The 18017-nt window shown below is 41.4% G+C and overlaps 3 protein-coding genes across 19 annotated transcripts in view; 1 reads left to right on the top strand and 2 right to left on the bottom strand.

The window, feature by feature from the left end:
* SLC35E2B (solute carrier family 35 member E2B) overlaps positions 1 to 3812 on the bottom strand; it is a 20656-nt gene extending 16844 nt beyond the window's left edge. For 3 of the 10 annotated variants that reach the window (XM_067311066.1, XM_067311068.1, XM_013944170.2), the window contains exon 1: positions 1550 to 1763. The gene's annotated coding sequence lies outside the window, so the exon portion shown is untranslated. Of the gene's footprint in view, positions 1 to 92; positions 1157 to 1549; positions 1765 to 1908; positions 1949 to 2270; positions 3323 to 3641 lie in introns of those variants that run through there. The other 7 variants (XM_067311070.1, XM_067311074.1, XM_067311071.1 and 4 more) reach the window with 6 other exon arrangements.
* LOC106485733 (uncharacterized) lies at positions 3356 to 18017 on the top strand. 7 transcript variants are annotated; one of them, XM_013944173.2, is made up of 9 exons: positions 3356 to 3465; positions 3826 to 3898; positions 5442 to 5595; positions 8471 to 8616; positions 10236 to 10412; positions 11188 to 11301; positions 14434 to 14520; positions 16471 to 16618; positions 17491 to 18017. In XM_013944173.2, exons 1-9 carry the CDS (start codon positions 3446 to 3448, stop codon positions 17514 to 17516), a joined length of 945 nt encoding a protein of 314 aa, XP_013799627.2. In that variant the 5' UTR covers positions 3356 to 3445; the 3' UTR covers positions 17517 to 18017. The 7 variants fall into 7 exon arrangements, with proteins under 7 accessions (XP_013799627.2, XP_013799626.2, XP_013799630.2 ...); XM_013944172.2 differs by having other exon boundaries at positions 17093 to 18017; XM_013944176.2 differs by lacking the exon at positions 14434 to 14520 and having other exon boundaries at positions 17093 to 18017.
* NADK (NAD kinase) overlaps positions 17460 to 18017 on the bottom strand; it is a 30882-nt gene continuing 30324 nt past the window's right edge. The window contains exon 12 of one of the 2 annotated variants that reach the window (XM_067311065.1): positions 17460 to 17508. In XM_067311065.1, the coding sequence (XP_067167166.1) occupies positions 17502 to 17508 (7 nt within the window). In that variant the 3' untranslated portion in view covers positions 17460 to 17501. The remainder of the gene's footprint in view (positions 17509 to 18017) is intronic. The other variant, XM_067311064.1, reaches the window with a different exon arrangement.

The raw sequence follows: 18017 nt of genomic DNA, 5'->3' as shown, positions 1-18017 counted from the left end.
GCACAGAGTGAGAATGCTGAAGAGTCTATTCAGAGCCGACTTTGATAAAAATCAAAAGGCAAGAGATAAAAACAACCAGATTCAAAACCAACCTGGGTATCAAATTGTTTTGATGAGGTTATTATTTGATGATGTGTTTCCAAAATCTTCATAATAGTATTCACTTAAATTAACTTTTCATAAGAAACTGCAGTTTTAACCCTAATTTTTAAGGGAGTGCTGAAAATAGAAAAAGCCAACAACACAACTGTTTAATGTACTCAGAGATTTTTGCCTACAACCAAAATAACACAATTAAAGATAACAGATACAGCGACAAAAGACAAAGTCGTCACATGAAAGAGGAGATATAGTACCTGTTAAAAATTACATATACTTCATCAAGACACAATTTATAGTGAAAATAAAGCACATCATTTCCAGCACTGCTGATTCTGTGTTTACTCTGTTTTTGCACACAGTCCTTCATAAAGCATACTGAATATTTTTATTATTGAGATATATTCATTTGCAAGTGTTTGTCAGGTACTCCAAAAAATTTAATACAAAATTCTTCTGTCATGCAGCTGACCTCAAAACAGACACCCTTTGTTCAGAAGGTCTAATTATTTCTTATATAGCTTAGCAGATTCTGACAATCACCATTACATGTATGACATTGATAGTTCCTTACTGCATTCATTTGTCTAACATTAGAAATGCTCTAGACTTTGTAATGACCACCATATAACAGTGAAGGCAGAAAGTCCTTGCTACACCTATCTCTCATCCCTTGTATATACCTACAAGGACAGATATCTTATTTTGACAATATCCCCAAAGAACCCTACAGTCAGTCTTACATCCTGCACAGAAGAATAAAAGCTCAAAAATGTTGCAAATATTTCAGAAGTTAAGGCTAATCCAATGGTGAAAAAACAAACAAAAGCTTTGTGTGCATACCTCTTAACCTACTATCATGCAACACAGGCCATCCAAACATTGCTGCTAAAGTGACAAAGGCACAGAAATCACCATCCCAAGTAAGCAGAAAATCTGAACAGTGTTTCATTATATGAGGATGAGGGCACCTAAGATATTTAGGAACACAAATTGTAAATACAATCTCAAAGCTAGGAACATCTATGCAAAGAAGAAGATTCTAAATGCTAAAAGAAGATTTAAATAGATTAATACTTTCTTGTACATCAGTTACATTCCTAGTAACTCAGTCCTAAACTTCCCTCCTCAGGAATTCAGGATCAACTACCATGCAGGCACATTCCACGCATATTTCTGTGTGTCCCAAAGCATCTCAGAACTGATCTTACCATTTCAAACACACTAGAAGCAACAAGAGCACTGCGTATTTGGAGCTGCCTTCTCCATTCACGCTCACAGACCATCACAGAGCAGTGCTATACTATTTCAGTTTTGACCTGTTATCCCTGGTTTTCTGACCTAAGGATTTTCAGAGAAGAAAATTACAGTTGCAGCGAGTTAGAAAAGGAAATAACACGGACATCTCCCTCCTAGGGACGAGATCAAGCTGAGCTTGGCCAACACTTACGAGGTAAGTGCTCTTTAAAAAACAGCACTTTCACCTGTTTATAACAGGCTTTGAATCTTCCTCTGAATCAACAGCAGCAGAGTCTGACGACTAATTTTCTCTCTTGCAGGTGGAAACCTGACAGTCCAGTGCAAAAATCACATAAGATATCACAGAGAGCCTCCGGAGGCTTTTGAGCCCCTAACTGCGTGCTTTCAGAAACAAAGCACTCCCTGTCGCTGCCGGATTACCCCGGCCAAACCACGCCTCGGCTTTTCCAGGCGCGACCCTCGGCGCGGCGGCCGCTCCCCGCCCGCGGGCTGCTGGCGCCGTGACCCTGCCCGCGGGCCGCCCCCGCCCCCGCGAGGGCCCCCGCTCACCGGCCGCGCCATGCCTGCCGCCTCCAGCCGCCGCGAGCGGGGGAGGCGAGGCCCCGCCCCCGCGGGCCGACCGAGCTGCGCCGTCGCGGCCGGCCAGCCTCCGCCCGGAGTGCGCGCGCGGGGGGAAGACGCGGGCCCACGCGGCGATGGCTCGGCTCGGGCCCGATCCCTCCTCCGCCACCCTGCGGAGAGGGGCTGAGCTAGGCACGGCCGGCCCAGCAGCCTCGGCCTGCCCACGGCTAGGGCTACGTTCCCTCTGTTCCTACTTGCTCACCCCACAGGAACTGGATTCAGTAACCAGCTCTGCTCAGATAAAAGCCCCCGATCCCCCCTGAGCCCCCCCGGCAGGAAAAGCAGCTCACCTGGGACCAGCTGTTCTTCAAGGGTGAATATGCCTCCGTGGAAAAGTGCCTCAATCAAACCAACCGTGGGAATGAGCTGTGTGTGCACGCATTCTGCACGGAAACACGTCAAGGCGTTTGCATGCCCGGAAGGCTCGCAGTAGGGCACGTTCTTCCAGAGCAGGCAGCAACCAAGTTAACTAGCTTCTGGAGTTAAATGAGTTTTTTGGCTCCCATACAGACTGCCCCCATAAGAGACCTGCTTGCTTGCGATTCCTGGGGCAAGCAAGCCCCCGGGAGTGGAGATTTCAAAAACAGCTTCTGCGTTATAGGTGTAACGAATAGCACACACCCAGACTTCACCTTGGTTCAAATAAAAGCTAGGCAACAGTCCAAAACCATCATGACAACGGAATAAACCTGCTCACTGACGCTCTGATGGGGATACACAGATTACAGCACTGCAGTCAGTGATCTCGGTCCAGCCTCTTTACAGCACATACTAATTTGCGCGCGTGTGAAGCGCTGCCCTCTCCTGTGCCACCTTTGTCACAACAACTATTTGTTTAATTATCACGGCAGGTGGTCAAAGGGGGGACTGTAGGGGTACAGGATGATCATTTGGCAGAAAAAAAAGCAAACAGATTATAGGGAATGCAAGTCCACCGAAGGGGAACGATTGATTCAAAAAACAGTAATGTTCACAGGTGTTCAAGTCAATCCAGACCTGTTTATCAAAGTAAATGGGAACCATCGGGCATCGTTTTCTGTTGCAGTGCTTGACCCAGCTCCTCCACCAGGCCAAGCGAAGGAAAATAATTTTAACTTAGCAGCTGTGCACAGCGCAACGGAGAAAACACCCACGGAAGGACACGCCTCCGAGGAGTAAGAGGAAGAGAACGCACTATTATATCCGTGCGGACAGACTGTCTGCCGCGGGAGCAACTGCTGCTGCCCGACCGCTGTGTGGTGATGTTCCCCCTCACCACCCAAGTCCCAGCTGTCTCCGCTGCTTATGGGGCAGCTAGGCTGCCGCCCGCTCGCTCCAGCAGCGGCTCAGGCCCACTCGGGACACGGAAGTGACATCCCCGTTGCCAAGCCCCCCCCCCGGAAGTGCGAGCATTCCCCAGAACCCGAGCCCGGCCGTTGTAGCCATGTAGGTACCGTTACCGGAGGGGGAACGCGTCAAGGTGACCATGGAGCCGGCCGACAATAGGTAGCTGCGCCTCGAGGCCTGACCCTAGCGGTGACCCGTAGCGTATCGTGCCACTGGGGATGGAGGCTGGGCGGTACCAAGCTCTGACTGGCGGCAGCGCTCCACGCTCTCCCTCCTTGTTACCCGGGGGCACCGGTAGGGGAGGGGGGAGGAGCTTGGTGCGCCCCCCCTCTCACCTGCCGCTGGTTGGTACGGTCCATGCAGGAGTGCAGGAAGTCTTCACTTGCCGGCCGTGCGGAGGGTCGGTCGGGTGACATCACCCCCGGGCGCCCCCAGGGCGGCGGCGACAGCCGTTGCCCGATGGCCACCCCAGGCGCAGGGGCGCGCGGTCGCTACAAGACCTTCTCTCTTTTCCCCTAGCGACACCGCAGCCCTTCCTCTGCCGAACCTCATACCCCGGCACCGGGAGCTCATCCCCACTCCCTGCGGCCCCGTGAGTATCCGAGCGGCACACGGCGACTGGCCGCCCACTGTGGGCACCAGGCCCGCCGGCGGAGCCGCGCACGCTCCCTGCTGCCCCGCGGAGACGGGCGAGCTGGAGCAGAGGGGCGGGGCCCCGCACGTTGGCTGTCCTGGGGTGGACTGCTCCCAGGAAAGGGTTTTCTCGCTTTCTCTGGTAAGTTGTCGCTGAAGTCACTGTCAGCGCGCACTGCTTGCACAGCCCGCAGGAAGCGAGGGCTCGTTAGGGTATCTTCTCCTACTGAAACTTCTAAAGAAGCAAACCGGGGAAATTAGGGAGCGAACCATGTTTCTTTCCGACGTGCCCCTTTGAAATTGTGTAATATTTAAATGTAAATATATAGTTGCCACCTTACTGTTGTTTCTTTACTACTGCAAAAGGCACGGCTCAGAAAAAGCACAGCCTGGTTATTCAAATACCCTTAAGTTTTCTGGCATTAACTGTGCTTGTATAACAGTGGGTTACAGGTGGTTATTTTAAATGTGGTTTTACTAGAATTTTTTAGCTAGTCACTGTTTTTATAACTGCTAGTGTATGTTTAGGCTTCATGGCTGTTTATTCAATACAACTGATTTGTTAAGCAAAGCTGTTATTAAACTCACTAAAAAGCTTGAATTATTCACTGCCAGCCTAGCCCCCATTCAAAAAGCACTTTCATTCAGGTACTCAATTATTTTTGTTTGGTTAGTTGGTTTTTAAATAGAACCTTATTTTCAAATAGAGAATACGTAATTCATCAAAAGTTACTTTATATAAGAAACATTTCCAATATATATTAAAATCACATTCATCAGGAGGAAATCACTAAACAACTCTGTGATGCAACGACCATGTCATAGCTAAGCCCCGACTCCAGGTGACTCTCTAGCTCCATATACCTGTTGATGAAGCTTTTTTTTCCTTACTGCTGACATCAAAGGAAATAAAGTATTTTTGTTAGCATGGTGCTGTTTATCAGTAGTTCAGCTGTCTCCAGGGTTTATGCTGCCTGGGATAAATGGGAAAAAAACATATCTCACTCAAATCCTGTGTGCATTACTTGGAAGGGCAAACCTTTCTCTATGATTTTCTAGAGCTGAAAATCCTGATAAGGGTGACTATGTGAATGGTTAGTGGGAGAAGTTACTTGCTGAACACCACTTGCTATGTTTTGACATGCAAATTTGTGGGTATTGAAAAATCTTCATTTCAGGAGATGAAATTACAATAAATTACAATTAAATAAATTACAATATTCTGCCCTTTGTGAGGTGTAGTGAAAAGTGGACTACAGTCTATAGGTTTAAACCAGAAAATCTAGGTTGAGATTACTTACCAAATAAAGTTAGAGTTCTCCCTTCCTCAACAGTTTTGGAGCTTCTATTCCACTGTAAAGAGTTCCCCTTCCTTTTTGCAAGGCCAGCCCTACAGTGGAAAGTGTAAGTGTCATTTAACCAACTTGCTTTAAAGCATATCTTATGGAAGAGCAACTAGTTTATAGCAGATTATGAGTTTAAAACATTTTCTTTCTTTACAGATAAAGCCTTGTTCAGAGCTATCATTTCCTGTCAAGATCTACTTCTGTGTGACTGTTTTGTCTCTGCTGAGTGTAATAGGGCTCACCATTGAGACACTCACTCAACAAACTGAGGAAGATTTCACCATTTCTTTTATACAGTTAGTTGGAGTTGGTAAGACACATACTATTGGCATTTTTAAAACAAATATATTCTTCCGCAAATTAGTAATTAAGGAGCAACCAAAGTTTCTTATTTCATTCCATCTGACATGATATATTATACACAGACTCTTCTGCTAGTTTAGCATTACAAGCTAGATGCTTTTGCCATTATTGATTTTTTTTTTTTTTTTTTTTCCAAGCAGTATTTTAGGAAAAGGATCGATAATACATTTGGTATCATGTAAAACACGTTCATATGTGAACAGTATGAAAAACTATTCAGGTTTTAGGATATTTTGCTGTAATTGGCTTTCTTCAGGGTGTTTCATTAGGCAGTTGTAGTAATAATTTTGCTTTTGGACAGCTGTCACTTTATGTAAGATTACTGAATTTTCAGCTATGCCAGAAAGAGCTTTCTATTTACCATTTTAATGTCTTTGCTGTAATCTGCTGGGGAATTCAGAAGTGTCCAAAAGGCTTGTCAGAGAATGTGTGTCTCTTGACGTGTTCATTTCTGAGTTGTAGTTGGTTTCAAGGTACCTTCTTACATTACAAGAAACCAAACATACGCAATTTGATCTGAAACATAAGAAAATATATCATCTTTCTAAGCTTCTGCAAGGATGTTGCTTCACCTGAAATATTTTAATGAAAGAAAGAAAAGACCTCTTCTTTTTTTAAGTCCTTTTTTGTCCAAAAGTTTTCATCCTACTGGAAGCAAAATCCAGGCTTACTAGGATATTTCCAACTACAGCTTAAATAGAAACTGAATGTTTATATTCCTGGGTCCTTTCATATTAAATACAAATGAAACGTAACATGAAAATATATTTTAAAAAATGAAAATAAATAAAGCAATTATTTTAGGAAGTTGCTTTCAGTGACTTTAGCAGCTTTTGGCTATTAGCTAGCTGGCCAACACCATCTAGAAAGGACAGCTGGCCTTCATGTTGAACATGAGCAATCATTGCTCACCAGCTTTCATGTTTTCACCAAAAGAGAACAAAGGCAATAGATGTTGTTCCAGATTCTATCATTAGACACATACAAACAAAATTTTAATTTATTCCAAAACTCTGGTTTGATTATCAGCTTTTCACACAAGACTCAGCATGCCAACAAAAATTGTAATGTTAGAACAGACCATTGGTATCTCCAATCTGTTACACTGTGTCTGTTAGCAACCACTGTTTTGTGCTTCAGAGAAAAATGAAGAACCTTCATAATACACAACATGAGAAGAAATGCATGCCTCTCTCAAACCTCTGGTGTGGATCAGGAAAAATAGTGTATGTTTAACACATTACTTCAGATTTTAATTGTTTTAATACATTAGTTGATTAAGATAACATCATGCAAGAAACATATTAAAACCGCAATTGGCTTACCTTGAGATTTTAAGATGTGTAAGCTAACCTGCATAAACATGCCAAAACCAAATTTTTCATAGTGTAGACAAAGATTGACAGAATTCAAGATGTCCATATTAGTTCTTTAAAGAAAAATGAATTCCCTGGTTGTAATAATCCCTTGGATTTACTACTAGCAATAGTCACTTCAAAGGTGATTTTGGATTTAATTTGATGACACATGTTGTTCACTTTCCAAAAAACAAGGGCATGTCCTTTATTTCAGAAATGTGTGTATGCTATCTGCAAAAAACTAACACTCAGAAGAAAAAATCTGTTTGCAGATGTTTTGTAGAGACTTCTGTTTTAGCAGCTGAAATTGCAAAACAATTACTGTCTTAAATCTATCAGGTCTTCCTAAGGTCATAAGCATACAGGAAAAAAACCACCCCACACGAGTCACTTCTTAATTTGCTAATCATTTTCAGTTGTCTCAATTACTGTTAATAGAAGTGAAAAAGGAAGTTCATTCACTAGACAGTTTCTTCAGAGAAACTGAAGTCATTATGTAACTTTGGGAGCTTTTGTGACACTTTGTCCACGTGTCCTTAGAAAAAATAATTTGATGTGAAGAATCCAGAAAGTAGCACTATGGAAAAAGAAATGTATTGGTACTTTGTCTAAGGTAATGAATTGGTGTTTGGAGGAGCATCATATATAGGCACAAAGGGCTGATTCCTGTTCTTGCAAAAGGAAAGCCTTTTTCTTATTTAAGCTTTGTCAGAACTGATGTTTAGAGATGAACAGTGACAGCTAATGGTGGTAGTAAGTGTGGTTCTTTTGGACATATTTCGTAATGATATAACCTCAGAACTTTCCTGAACCCATTCCTTTCTGGACTAAAATTTGGGAGGAGGAGGAAAGTTCAAAATTTCAGCACAAAAATAAACTGTTAGGGATCTGTCTAATGTTTGAATTCAACACACTCGCCCTTTGTAGTGGTCAGAGCCACACAAACAATACTGTAGAGGTGTATGCATGAGTGGTAAATCCCTTGCTAGTCACTTGAATTACTCTCACTGGGAAGATTATGTGATTTCAGGTGTCTTCTTTAACAAAAACAATGTTGCTTCACTTATTTCAAATATTTCAGTATATTCATTTAATTCAAATACACTATTCAATATATTGTTCAATATAATATTCAAATAATATAATCAAATATACTGCAACTGCCAATTAATTTGGAGAGTTAATGCGTTGCTATTTTCAAGGTGTCACTTCACAAGTAATCTCAAATTCTAACCAATTATTTAATTTATTTTATGTTAAACACAGGGGAGGATACTCACAGCATCTGATTTTAAGTATCTGATTTAGGCTGCTTGGTAAGAATAAAGATATGTTCTTGACTGAGGAAACTAAGTTACATGGTCTTGATACTACCATTTTGTCTTCTGGATCAAGCATATTGAAAAATTGCACCACGTGCAATCTGTGTTCGCTTGGTAAATGACCTTTCTTTCTCCTTTCCAGTGTCCTGTGTATACTACGTGACTAGAGGAATTCTGCAGGAGAATCGCCAGGAACTCGTTGTCTTTGTTCTTTCCATCTTGCTAGTGATGTTTCGATCCATTGTCAACTTCACAGTTCTCTCAGCTGAACAGAAGCCAAAACTCCTGGTTAGTCTTCTTGCTTTTCTCCAAATCTTGGATCTGAAGATCTTAGAAAGGCAAGGCATCTGTGATAAGGGCACTGATCACAGAAAAATCAGGCTGAATTATTCCTGCCAAGTCACAGAATGTGCACTTCTCCAAAATGGTACATCTGTTTCTCTAAGCAATTTTAAGGGTTTCTTTATGGTAATATCTGAAAGTATCATTAATATCATAGAATTTTATTCACACAGGACTACCACAGAAGGTATTACCTTCACTTAACCTACTCTGCTTCAGATTTCAGTCTATAAAGTGACTGGCTCAAAGTCATAAATCTGACCTAGTAACTGAACTGGAATCTTCCGAGCCCATATGCGGAAAAAAGGTCATTAGCCTCATTTTCCTGATATAATGCCCGTAAATTCAGCATTGTGTTTAAGAGAGTTGTGATACCTGCTGCAAGGAAACAAAAAGGTACAGTGAACTAGAGGAGGTGGTGTCATTCCAGATTATCTTGTTTGTGTTTCATGACAGTAAAATGTAAAATAAGGATTGTATCCTATGCAATATTAGGGTTTGTAGTTAAAACTTCCTCTTGCTGTGCTTCTCAGAAGTCCTTCCCTTTTATGGTCACACAGTTTTCCCAAAGGTGAAAAGGAGGTTCCTAGCTAGAGTCATCCAAAATTTGTTCTTGGATAGAAGGGATTGCAACCAAGCTAACAAGATCAAAGCAGAGCAGAATTTGCCTAGTCAGTGTACGTATCAGTTTAGTTAAACATACTTATCTACAGCAAACTGGATTGATAGGGTTAGTAAGAAACAGGCATCAAAGGGATGCAAATTACTTTAAGGTATGTATCCTAGCCTTTAGCTTATATATTAAATAAGAATCTCAAAATAAGGCCTGGTCTAGAAGATTAAGGATGTTTTTTACTACTATAAAAGTCACTTGGATTACTGTAACTCTCTTCACTTCCTGAGCAGAATTACTGTGCCAGAATAAGACATACTAATATAAGCATTTTTATATCAATGTAATTATATAGAGATGAAGGACATTTTGTCACTTCATCTGTCTTTAAAGCAGCAAATATTTGTTGTGAATGACAGCAAAGCTACAGATACAACCCAGGCAAACCAGTGTTTTTGGAAACTTACTAAATACAGCATTCAGAATAACCCACTGTCCCCTACCAGTTGGTTTATGCCATAAAAGAAGTTAAGAGCCAGTCTCTGTTAAAAGAAAGCTGTTTCTTCAAACTGTTCTTCAAACTCAAGCAAAACCTTGCTAAAAATTGTAGTGATATTACAGGGAGTGCAAAGGTTATGTTTCTCTTCAACACTTGTAAAACTACTATGTTGAGGGTAACATAAGCAAAAATAGCCAATACGAGATTACAGTCATTACCAAGTGGTTACATCAAATGGCCAGAATCATGACCAGATCTTTGCCACTTAACAGTATGGCAAACTAACATGTTTAGTTGTAACTTAAAACACTTCAGATCTCTGTAGGCAGAGAGTAGGCAGTCTGGATATTCTTACTCCTTTATTCTATTATTTCCAGTTATAACTGATTTAAAGTTAAAGATTCTCCCTATTACAGTGTGGCCAGTCACATACTTATTTGTCTTTCCCATCAGGCCCGCTTCATTCTGATTCTCTTGGTTGGCTCCTTCGATGTGATCTGTGCCATCATCCTCATTCAGAGTGAAAGCATGATGGCCTTCCGAGTGGGCGGTGCTCTAGAAAGCTTACAGTCACAATACTTCATGCTGAACCTCTGTTTTTCCATGTTGACCTTTGATCTTCAGGCACAGGTATAGAACACTCTCCCCAAATTCCCTTTTTTTTTTTCTGTTAAGCAGAAGTTAGAATTAGACTAGCTGAGCTCAACTGTTAACTTCCTAGAGCAATCCTGTCTGCGTCTTACCTTTTAGATAAGGTTAGCCTAATAACGCTCATCTCGAGGTATTTGCTCTAGGGAAGTTTGGCTAAAATCTAGAAAAATGGATCAACATAATATTTTCTCATTGTCCTGCCAAAATAATGAAAACAGAATCTTATTTTTGGGAAATAAGTTTGCCCAAAACAACAATTACTTCCAGAAGCTCTGACCCAGCATTGTACTCAGTCTCCTAAAATAAGAAAGGTTATTACTACACAGCATTGCAGCCTACTGCTTTTCAGCTATGCTAGCTGTCTCCTACATTTGGGAAAATGATACTGGGATGGGAGAGGGGAGGAAGACCCAGCACAATAATAAGGGTGAGATAGCAACCTGAAGTTACAGATAAGTGAACCAAACCCAAGGTCTGTTTAGAAAGAGTTTGTACTTCTGTACAGCACCATTCATTCTTACTTTGCTCCTGTATTATTTTATAGTTTGTCTGGAGCACATCTTGCTGCCTTCCCTGTTCTGTTGTTGCTAATATGGCATACAGGGAATGATGTCTGTCACTTTTTTGAGAAAAAATGTTAGCTCTTTAAGGTCTGCCCAAGTTACTATTGCTGGGATTTTGTGTCAGATATTTTTGGTGGACTGTATCGTTTTAAACTAATAATTTTATCAAATCTTTGCCTCTTCTCTTTTAGCTCTGCTTGTGTGTTCTGCTGACAAGCCTGCCTGCGATCACCCTTCTACATAACATCATCTCAGCAACAGGAGTCCTTTGGGCATGCCTGAAAGTGACCATTAGCATCATCGCAGTAAGTGTTAAGCTAACAGTGACTCTAGCAAGGGGAGTCACCTTCCAGGACTACAGATTCTCACCCTGAGCAATGATCATAGGCTGGGCAGTCACAGCCATCCTATTCTACGTGTACTGCTAAGTGGGAGGGAGCCCAAATGGATCCCAATAGAAAACAGGAGCACCAACACTAATGAAGTCAGGTTTCTTACAGATCTGAGTCTCTCCCCTGAGCATACAGGATGAGACAATCTCACGCTATCATTATTCCTTTCTGAGGGACATTATTATATTCTCCATCCTCTACCTGACCACCTACTTTCATGAAACTTATAGGATCACATATCTTCAAGATCTCTACCTCTCTGACAAGGTTAGGTGAAACTGGCAACAGTCCTGCAAATTATTATGAAGATGGATAGACAGACACAGGGAGACTGCACAGGCCTTATTTCCTTAGGAAACCACATCAAAACGATGAGTGGTCCTTTATCACAAAGGTAAGTGGCAATTTTCAGGTTAACATAAGGATTTGTGAACTTGAATTGTAGTTTTTGATGTCAGTCAGACTGAACTTCCTTTGAAATCTTTGAGAGCTCTGTCCCAGGAAGGATCACAGAATCAGGAGCAAAGCTGATCAGATACATAAATCTGATATTACAGGGAAGGAAACTTTTTTTTCCCTCCAGGTTTCTTGGATGTTTGCTGTAGCCACTCAAACAAATTCCTAACAGCTGAAATAATGCCTAGCTTGTACCAGAAAACTATTTCATGGATACCAGTAAGAGTTTTGTTTGCTTTCCTTGAGAAAAAAAATAGAGATAGCACCGAGCACTGGGATCTTAATTTCACTTTAGGTGAGAAGTCACATGGAATCATCCTTCTCCTGGCCTTTGGAGTCTAGTGGCCACTAACTTCTGTCCTGTTGGCAGAAAGGAGACAGGACTAACTGTGAGCATGTGACTTAGGAATGCAGTTAGCAATCTTACAGCTTGGTTTCCTACTAGGAGCTCGTCATATACCTTTGTGAATCCCTGGATCTTTGCTTTCAGTTAAATTGAATCAGCTATGGAAAGAAGGGTGATACCAGAACCATGTCTGTTTGCCTGTCAGGATTGAAAGTGTAAACCTTGCAGCTGTTTTCACCACCACCATCAGAAACCAGGCTGATCTGACCAGTTGCCTTTCACAGATTTATGAATTCTTCCCTTGATTTGCCTTCAGGCATTAACAGAGGCACCATTTTATACTTCAGTTAGATGGTCTCATGTCTTAACATACATGATATCCCTCATGCTCTCATCAATAGCAAACATGTTTCTTAATAGTTCTACTAGTAATACCAGATGTCCTAGGAATCAGTACATATTCTTGCCTCTTTGCTCAAAACTGTCTACATTAGAACTATTTGAAAGCTACTTTTTATCCAGTCAAGGTACACTACTACCTTCCCTAGAGGAAGAAGTTAACAGCTCCTTGTCTAACTGAGAAATAGCAATGTAAAACTAATGAAAAGAAACTGCTAGGGCTATATTTCAGTAGCTGGTGGCACTCACTGCAGGCAACTGGACCTTAAAAAAAAAGTCAGGTATGTTTGGTCGGAGACTGGCAGCTTTGCCTCTAAGGAAGAAATGATTCTGTCTTAGGCTAGAGAATGCAAATGGTTTGTCAGAGGGGTCACTGTAGAAACTCCTTTTCCTTACCCTGTTCAGACAAGCTTTTCACAATCAGCTTCTTGCAGACGATGTAGCAGTAGAGTAACATGTCACATTGTCTTTTATTTGGTGCTTTCACAAACAGCATCTCCTCAGGTTGTTGGGTAAGAAAAATATGGAGACCTACATAATAATACCACAAAGTATAAGCATAATAGAAGGGAAAACTTAGAAGTGCCTCATATGCAGTCTTTTCTGGAAACTGCAGTACCTGAAAACACAACTTCAACTCAAGCTCCCTTATTTCTGGGTTGATGCTGTATGCCATTTCATAAGGGGATTGCTCCCTGTTTTTTTTTAGTTTATGTGCATGGTCTCCTATTTCCTTTGGTGGATTTCTTTTTCCTGTCTCCATTATTAAATTTAGGCTCCATAATACCATTTTTCCCCTTTTATCTTGTTAATTTCCTGTTGTCTCTTCCCCTTCTCATTTCCTACCCACACTCCATTCTTTCTCAACCTTAGTCTATTTTTCTTCCCCTTTTAATCTAAAAGGAGCACCATGCAATACCACAGAAAACAGAGCCAGCAGCAGGGAATGGACATACTCCCTTAGGGGAGGCACACTTCCCTTAATGCTTCTGTTAGAGGTTCAGACATTGACCATTGCAGAAGGATGAGAATTGGTTTTGAGGGTTTGATCAGATGCATCAAATCTTATCATAACAGTTGGCCCAGTCACTGCTTTTATTCCTAGTGACTCAGCTGTTTTTCTTTGGTTTGCTCAGACCTGCCCTTCTGGTTAAGGATTGTTGAAAGCTGCCACCAGCTCCAGGGATTCTCCCAGGCATGAAAAGCAGTCCATCATTTCTTCTTTCCCAAGTCTCAAGGTTAAGCATGACACACAGTTATTCTGGCAGTTAAATTCTCTGGCTTCTCCCACATTTTCAGCTTGCAAGGGATTTACTTCCCTCCAGGAGAAAAAGTTGGAGAAAAAAAGTGACAAAAGCATGTTCTGTCTGTAAGCTATGAAAATATTTAATTGTAAGTTCTTGAGGTATACTCTTATTTTTCTCTATCATGAAAAAAGAAATTTGCTGGAAAAAATACATCAGCTTAGATGCAGTGGTCCTCAGAAGAGTCAACGGCTTATCCATTTAAGTTAGCTGGGAGTTGTACTGGAAGTATTACAAGGCAGGGCTCAGGAGGGTGCCCAGATGGTTCAAACCACACAGCTGTCAGGATGTGCCCATAAAACCACCAGTTTTGATTTTCACCAACATCACTCCTGTCCCAGGTCAGTGGAAAACAGAAATCATATTTCCTGCCAAAGAGCATAGGTGGAGAAGGCAAGTAGAAAGCAAAGTTATGACTGGGACTGGAAACTGAGCTAGACCAACACTTAAAATCCTGTTGGAAAAATCAACAATATATAGCCTTTATAGAGTACATAGCAACCAGTTATAAAGCCACATATATCCCATCTTATTTTACAGATTCTAAAAGAACTGAAACCTCTGGTGTGGATTTTTCTAAGCCAGAATGTACCTGAAGTAGTTTATCTCATCTACCTGCTTTACATGGTAATTCATGAAACTTACTTGCTTGATAATAGAGGGCAAGACTGGAGGCCTTCTCTTCATTATGGGGTCCTCAAGACCCAAAACATGATGCCTCATTCATGAGCATACCACTCGTTGCAGCAGGTACGTCCTACCTCTTCAGGATCAACTTTCCAGACAGGAACCACATCAAATTGCTTGAGCTGATTAGTTGCAGGGAGAGGCTGTGGAAGTCTCTGCAACTAGCAAAGTGTCCAGAATGATTAGGGAAAGATGCAGCAAAATCATCCAGCACAAGATACACAGCTCTTCAAAAATGCCTCCCCTTCTTCACAAGAAGACTCAGATGGTGCCAGAGCATTTGACCAGCTGCACGGCTGCAGGTCATTATATATTAAAGGCAACACCTCCAGCTGTTGATCCTGATACAGGCAAAACAAGAGACAGCACAAGCCCAATGAACTCCAGTGTTTGGCATCTTACAGGGATTACCATAGTCATAAAATACTTATCATAAGGGCATCTTAGCACCTCCTGCAATACATGTGTGAAGGGAAGTGAGGAAGAAGGGCAAAACAGATGGTTCATCATGGGAAGGACCCAAATGTTGATAGCAGCCAGTATTTCTCATGCTTCATAAAAATAGGCTCCAGATACTGATAAAAGTCCAATGGCTGCAGTTATCCAAGTCCTTGGGGTTTTATTTATTAAAGTATGCAACCAAATCAGACTCTTTCATTATTTACAGGCCTCTAAAGGACCACACACTGTCTTTGGTAGCTATGCTTTTCTTGTATTACAGTTAGGAAGAAATATACAGGTGGTAGCTTCTGACATAAGAGTAACATAGCAACTTGAAAATAGCCAGGTCTGCTTATGCTTTCACGTGGCAATAATGAATGTGCAAGAGAGCCTAGAAATGGAAAGCATTAACAGGCAATGCATACCCATCTCTGCCAGGGGAAATTGCACTGTAATCACTTTTCCAAAACAATTCTTTTTAGCACCTTTTATCTGAATACCTCAAAGGCAAAAAAGTAAACTGCACGTACCATTAACTACTTCAGCTCTGAAAAAGCTGCTAGAGATTCTGATACTACATAGCAGCTGCTTAACAACCCTCTGCAGTGTAAACAAGAAAACTGGTGAAATTTAAGTAGACAGATGCAAATTGATTGCACTGAAATTAGCCAGGACACACTTAACCTGCCATTATTTAGGAGATATGCCACTGAGGTTAACAAATCAAAGTGGTCAGAACTGTACTTTTTTATCTCAACTTGATAATCACTAGGACTGCTGAAAGGGGGAGGAGAACTGCTGGGTCTTCATATCCTTCCTTCAGTACTGGATTTTTGCAGAGGTCTCTCCTCTTAGTATTAACATGCATGATCATACTTTGTTCATGGGAGCAGTAACCTTCACTCAGTGTAGTGGATAGCTACAGGATATAAAAAATAGTTGTTTTGCATTGCAAGCTGCCATCTTTTTTGTGTCATACCCCTCAGAAAAGCAGAGGTTAGGCATTCATGATGTCAGAGGCAAAGTAGTTAGGCTAACCATGAAAGAAAATGGGGATCTTGAAGCAGTCCCCCAGACATATATGACAATAGCAGTACAATGACAGCCAGGGAAAAGAACTTTCATCCCATAATCTGCAGTGGAGAGAGACTGAGATGAAGTCTGGTTTCCTCATCTCCAGCATAGCTGTTTTTTTCAGTCTGGACACAATACTGTTCTCATATGACTTTAATGATGTTGAGATCAGAAGGCATAAAGCATTTAGCTAGAACTTAGATGAGATCAGTCTGCAATCAGGAAAACAAGACAGTTTAAAAGCAACCATGTTTGCTTTTGCCTGATTACTATCATCTGCTGACTTCTTTCAGCAATTTAATGGTTGATCCTCATTTTATAGCATTCAGGGTTTTGTGGCACTAGGTGCTGATTGCTGTATCCATTTTTCTGCAGGTGATAACAGAGTGGGGCAAAGGGAATTCTTACACTCTGGAAGCTGCTGTCATTACTGGCTCCTGCATTTCTGTTGCAATAAAATCTGTTTTGTTTTGGGCGTTGATTCATGTCTACCGCAGCTTTGGGCAGGGGCTGAGAGAAAGAAGTAAGTACTTAAAAAGGTTAAGTTAACAAGTATGAAAAGGTTGTAGCCTATTGTAGTGCAGTCACAATGAGAGAGCTCATCAGATCAGAAAAAGAGTCAGGGATAGTCCCAGTAATAGGCAGATCCGTAATGACAGCAAGCACTACTGCAGCCTCAGAATTTGCTGGCCTGAAAAAATTCACCAGCTTAGATGAGATGGAGCATATGTGATCTCTCCATGGAGAAAACTGACATTAATTACTGCTACCCAGAAAAACAGACCTACATGGAGAAGATTTTTCCATTTAAGATAGACATAGAGAAATTATTCATCTGTATGGTGCTATAAAACTGCCTCGTAGTAACTAAGAGGGACAGAATAAAGGGACACAGAGAGCCACTGATCTTAAGCTACCCAAGCCTCCTGTTACATTAAGGACATAAATGCTAGGCATTGGTGTTGACTGTGATATTCTTCTTCCTTTCCTCCCACAGTGTTTTCTTCCTATGGAAGGATCGACTCCTGAGCATCCCCCTTGTGTTCAATCTGCAGCTCTCACAAAGTGAAGTCATAGCTGGGAAAGTTCTGATCATGCATTTGCATTCAGTATATAAAATAATGGGTCAGTTTTGCTGAGATAGGGGAAGTTGCTCTGAAAAGCTAGCCCAAAAGGCAGCAAAGCTACTCACCTTTTTGGTCCTCCAATTTCACAGTTCAGCATCTATACATTTCTTGGTTTGTTTTGTGCTTGAGAACTATAGCAGTGCAGCTGGTAACCTAGCTTAAAAGGCACAGTACACTCTAGAAATTAACAATGATCCTCTCATTCAATGGGTTTTGCTGACAGGACAACACATCTTTCACTCTTTATTTTCCTGATATTGTTTTGCAGCTGCAGGAGATTCACAACCTACATGAGAGTGGAAAATATTATAAATGCTGGTTTAATTGATATACCAGGACAATGAAGACAATTTGCACAGCAGTCTGTTTTTTTCACTGAGCCTAGAAGTAGATTGCCCTACCTTCATTTCTCAACAGATGGACTGCTGAACAGAGGTTCCAAGAGCACAGCACAAGCTTTCTCTTGCTACACTGCAGTTAAATGATTTTCACAAACCCATAAGTTGTTTTGATGAAGCTACATTCCCCGATCTCCACCCTCACAGAATGCCTATGGCTTTTGTGCCTCCTCTGACTTTAGAGTATTTCAAAATATTTATTTTTTTAATCCCAACTATACATTAAATATACGCAATTTAATCTCATGCCCTGACTCTGATAATGGATCTAACCAATGTGCCATTTCATGCCCAATGGTGATTGTTAAAATAAACCTTTAATTTAAAAGTTTCGTATTTTACTAATCAGAAGCTTTTGTTACTGGCTGTGTATTTTCTAATAAAGTATGAACAGTTT

This window comes from Apteryx mantelli, chromosome 26 (genome assembly GCF_036417845.1).
Source record: "Apteryx mantelli isolate bAptMan1 chromosome 26, bAptMan1.hap1, whole genome shotgun sequence".
Taxonomy (NCBI): domain Eukaryota; kingdom Metazoa; phylum Chordata; class Aves; order Apterygiformes; family Apterygidae; genus Apteryx; species Apteryx mantelli.
This window is presented reverse-complemented; position numbering and strand designations above follow the sequence as displayed.

Bases quoted from the DNA above. Each gene is read 5' to 3' on its own strand.
- LOC106485733 (XM_013944172.2), top strand. From the start codon at position 3,446: ATGGAGCCGGCCGACAATAG. The intron at 5,596-8,470 runs GTAAGACACATA...TCTCCTTTCCAG, and splicing joins TATACAGTTAGTTGGAGTTG to TGTCCTGTGTATACTACGTG. The intron at 14,521-16,470 runs GTAATTCATGAA...ATTTTTCTGCAG, and splicing joins TCATCTACCTGCTTTACATG to GTGATAACAGAGTGGGGCAA.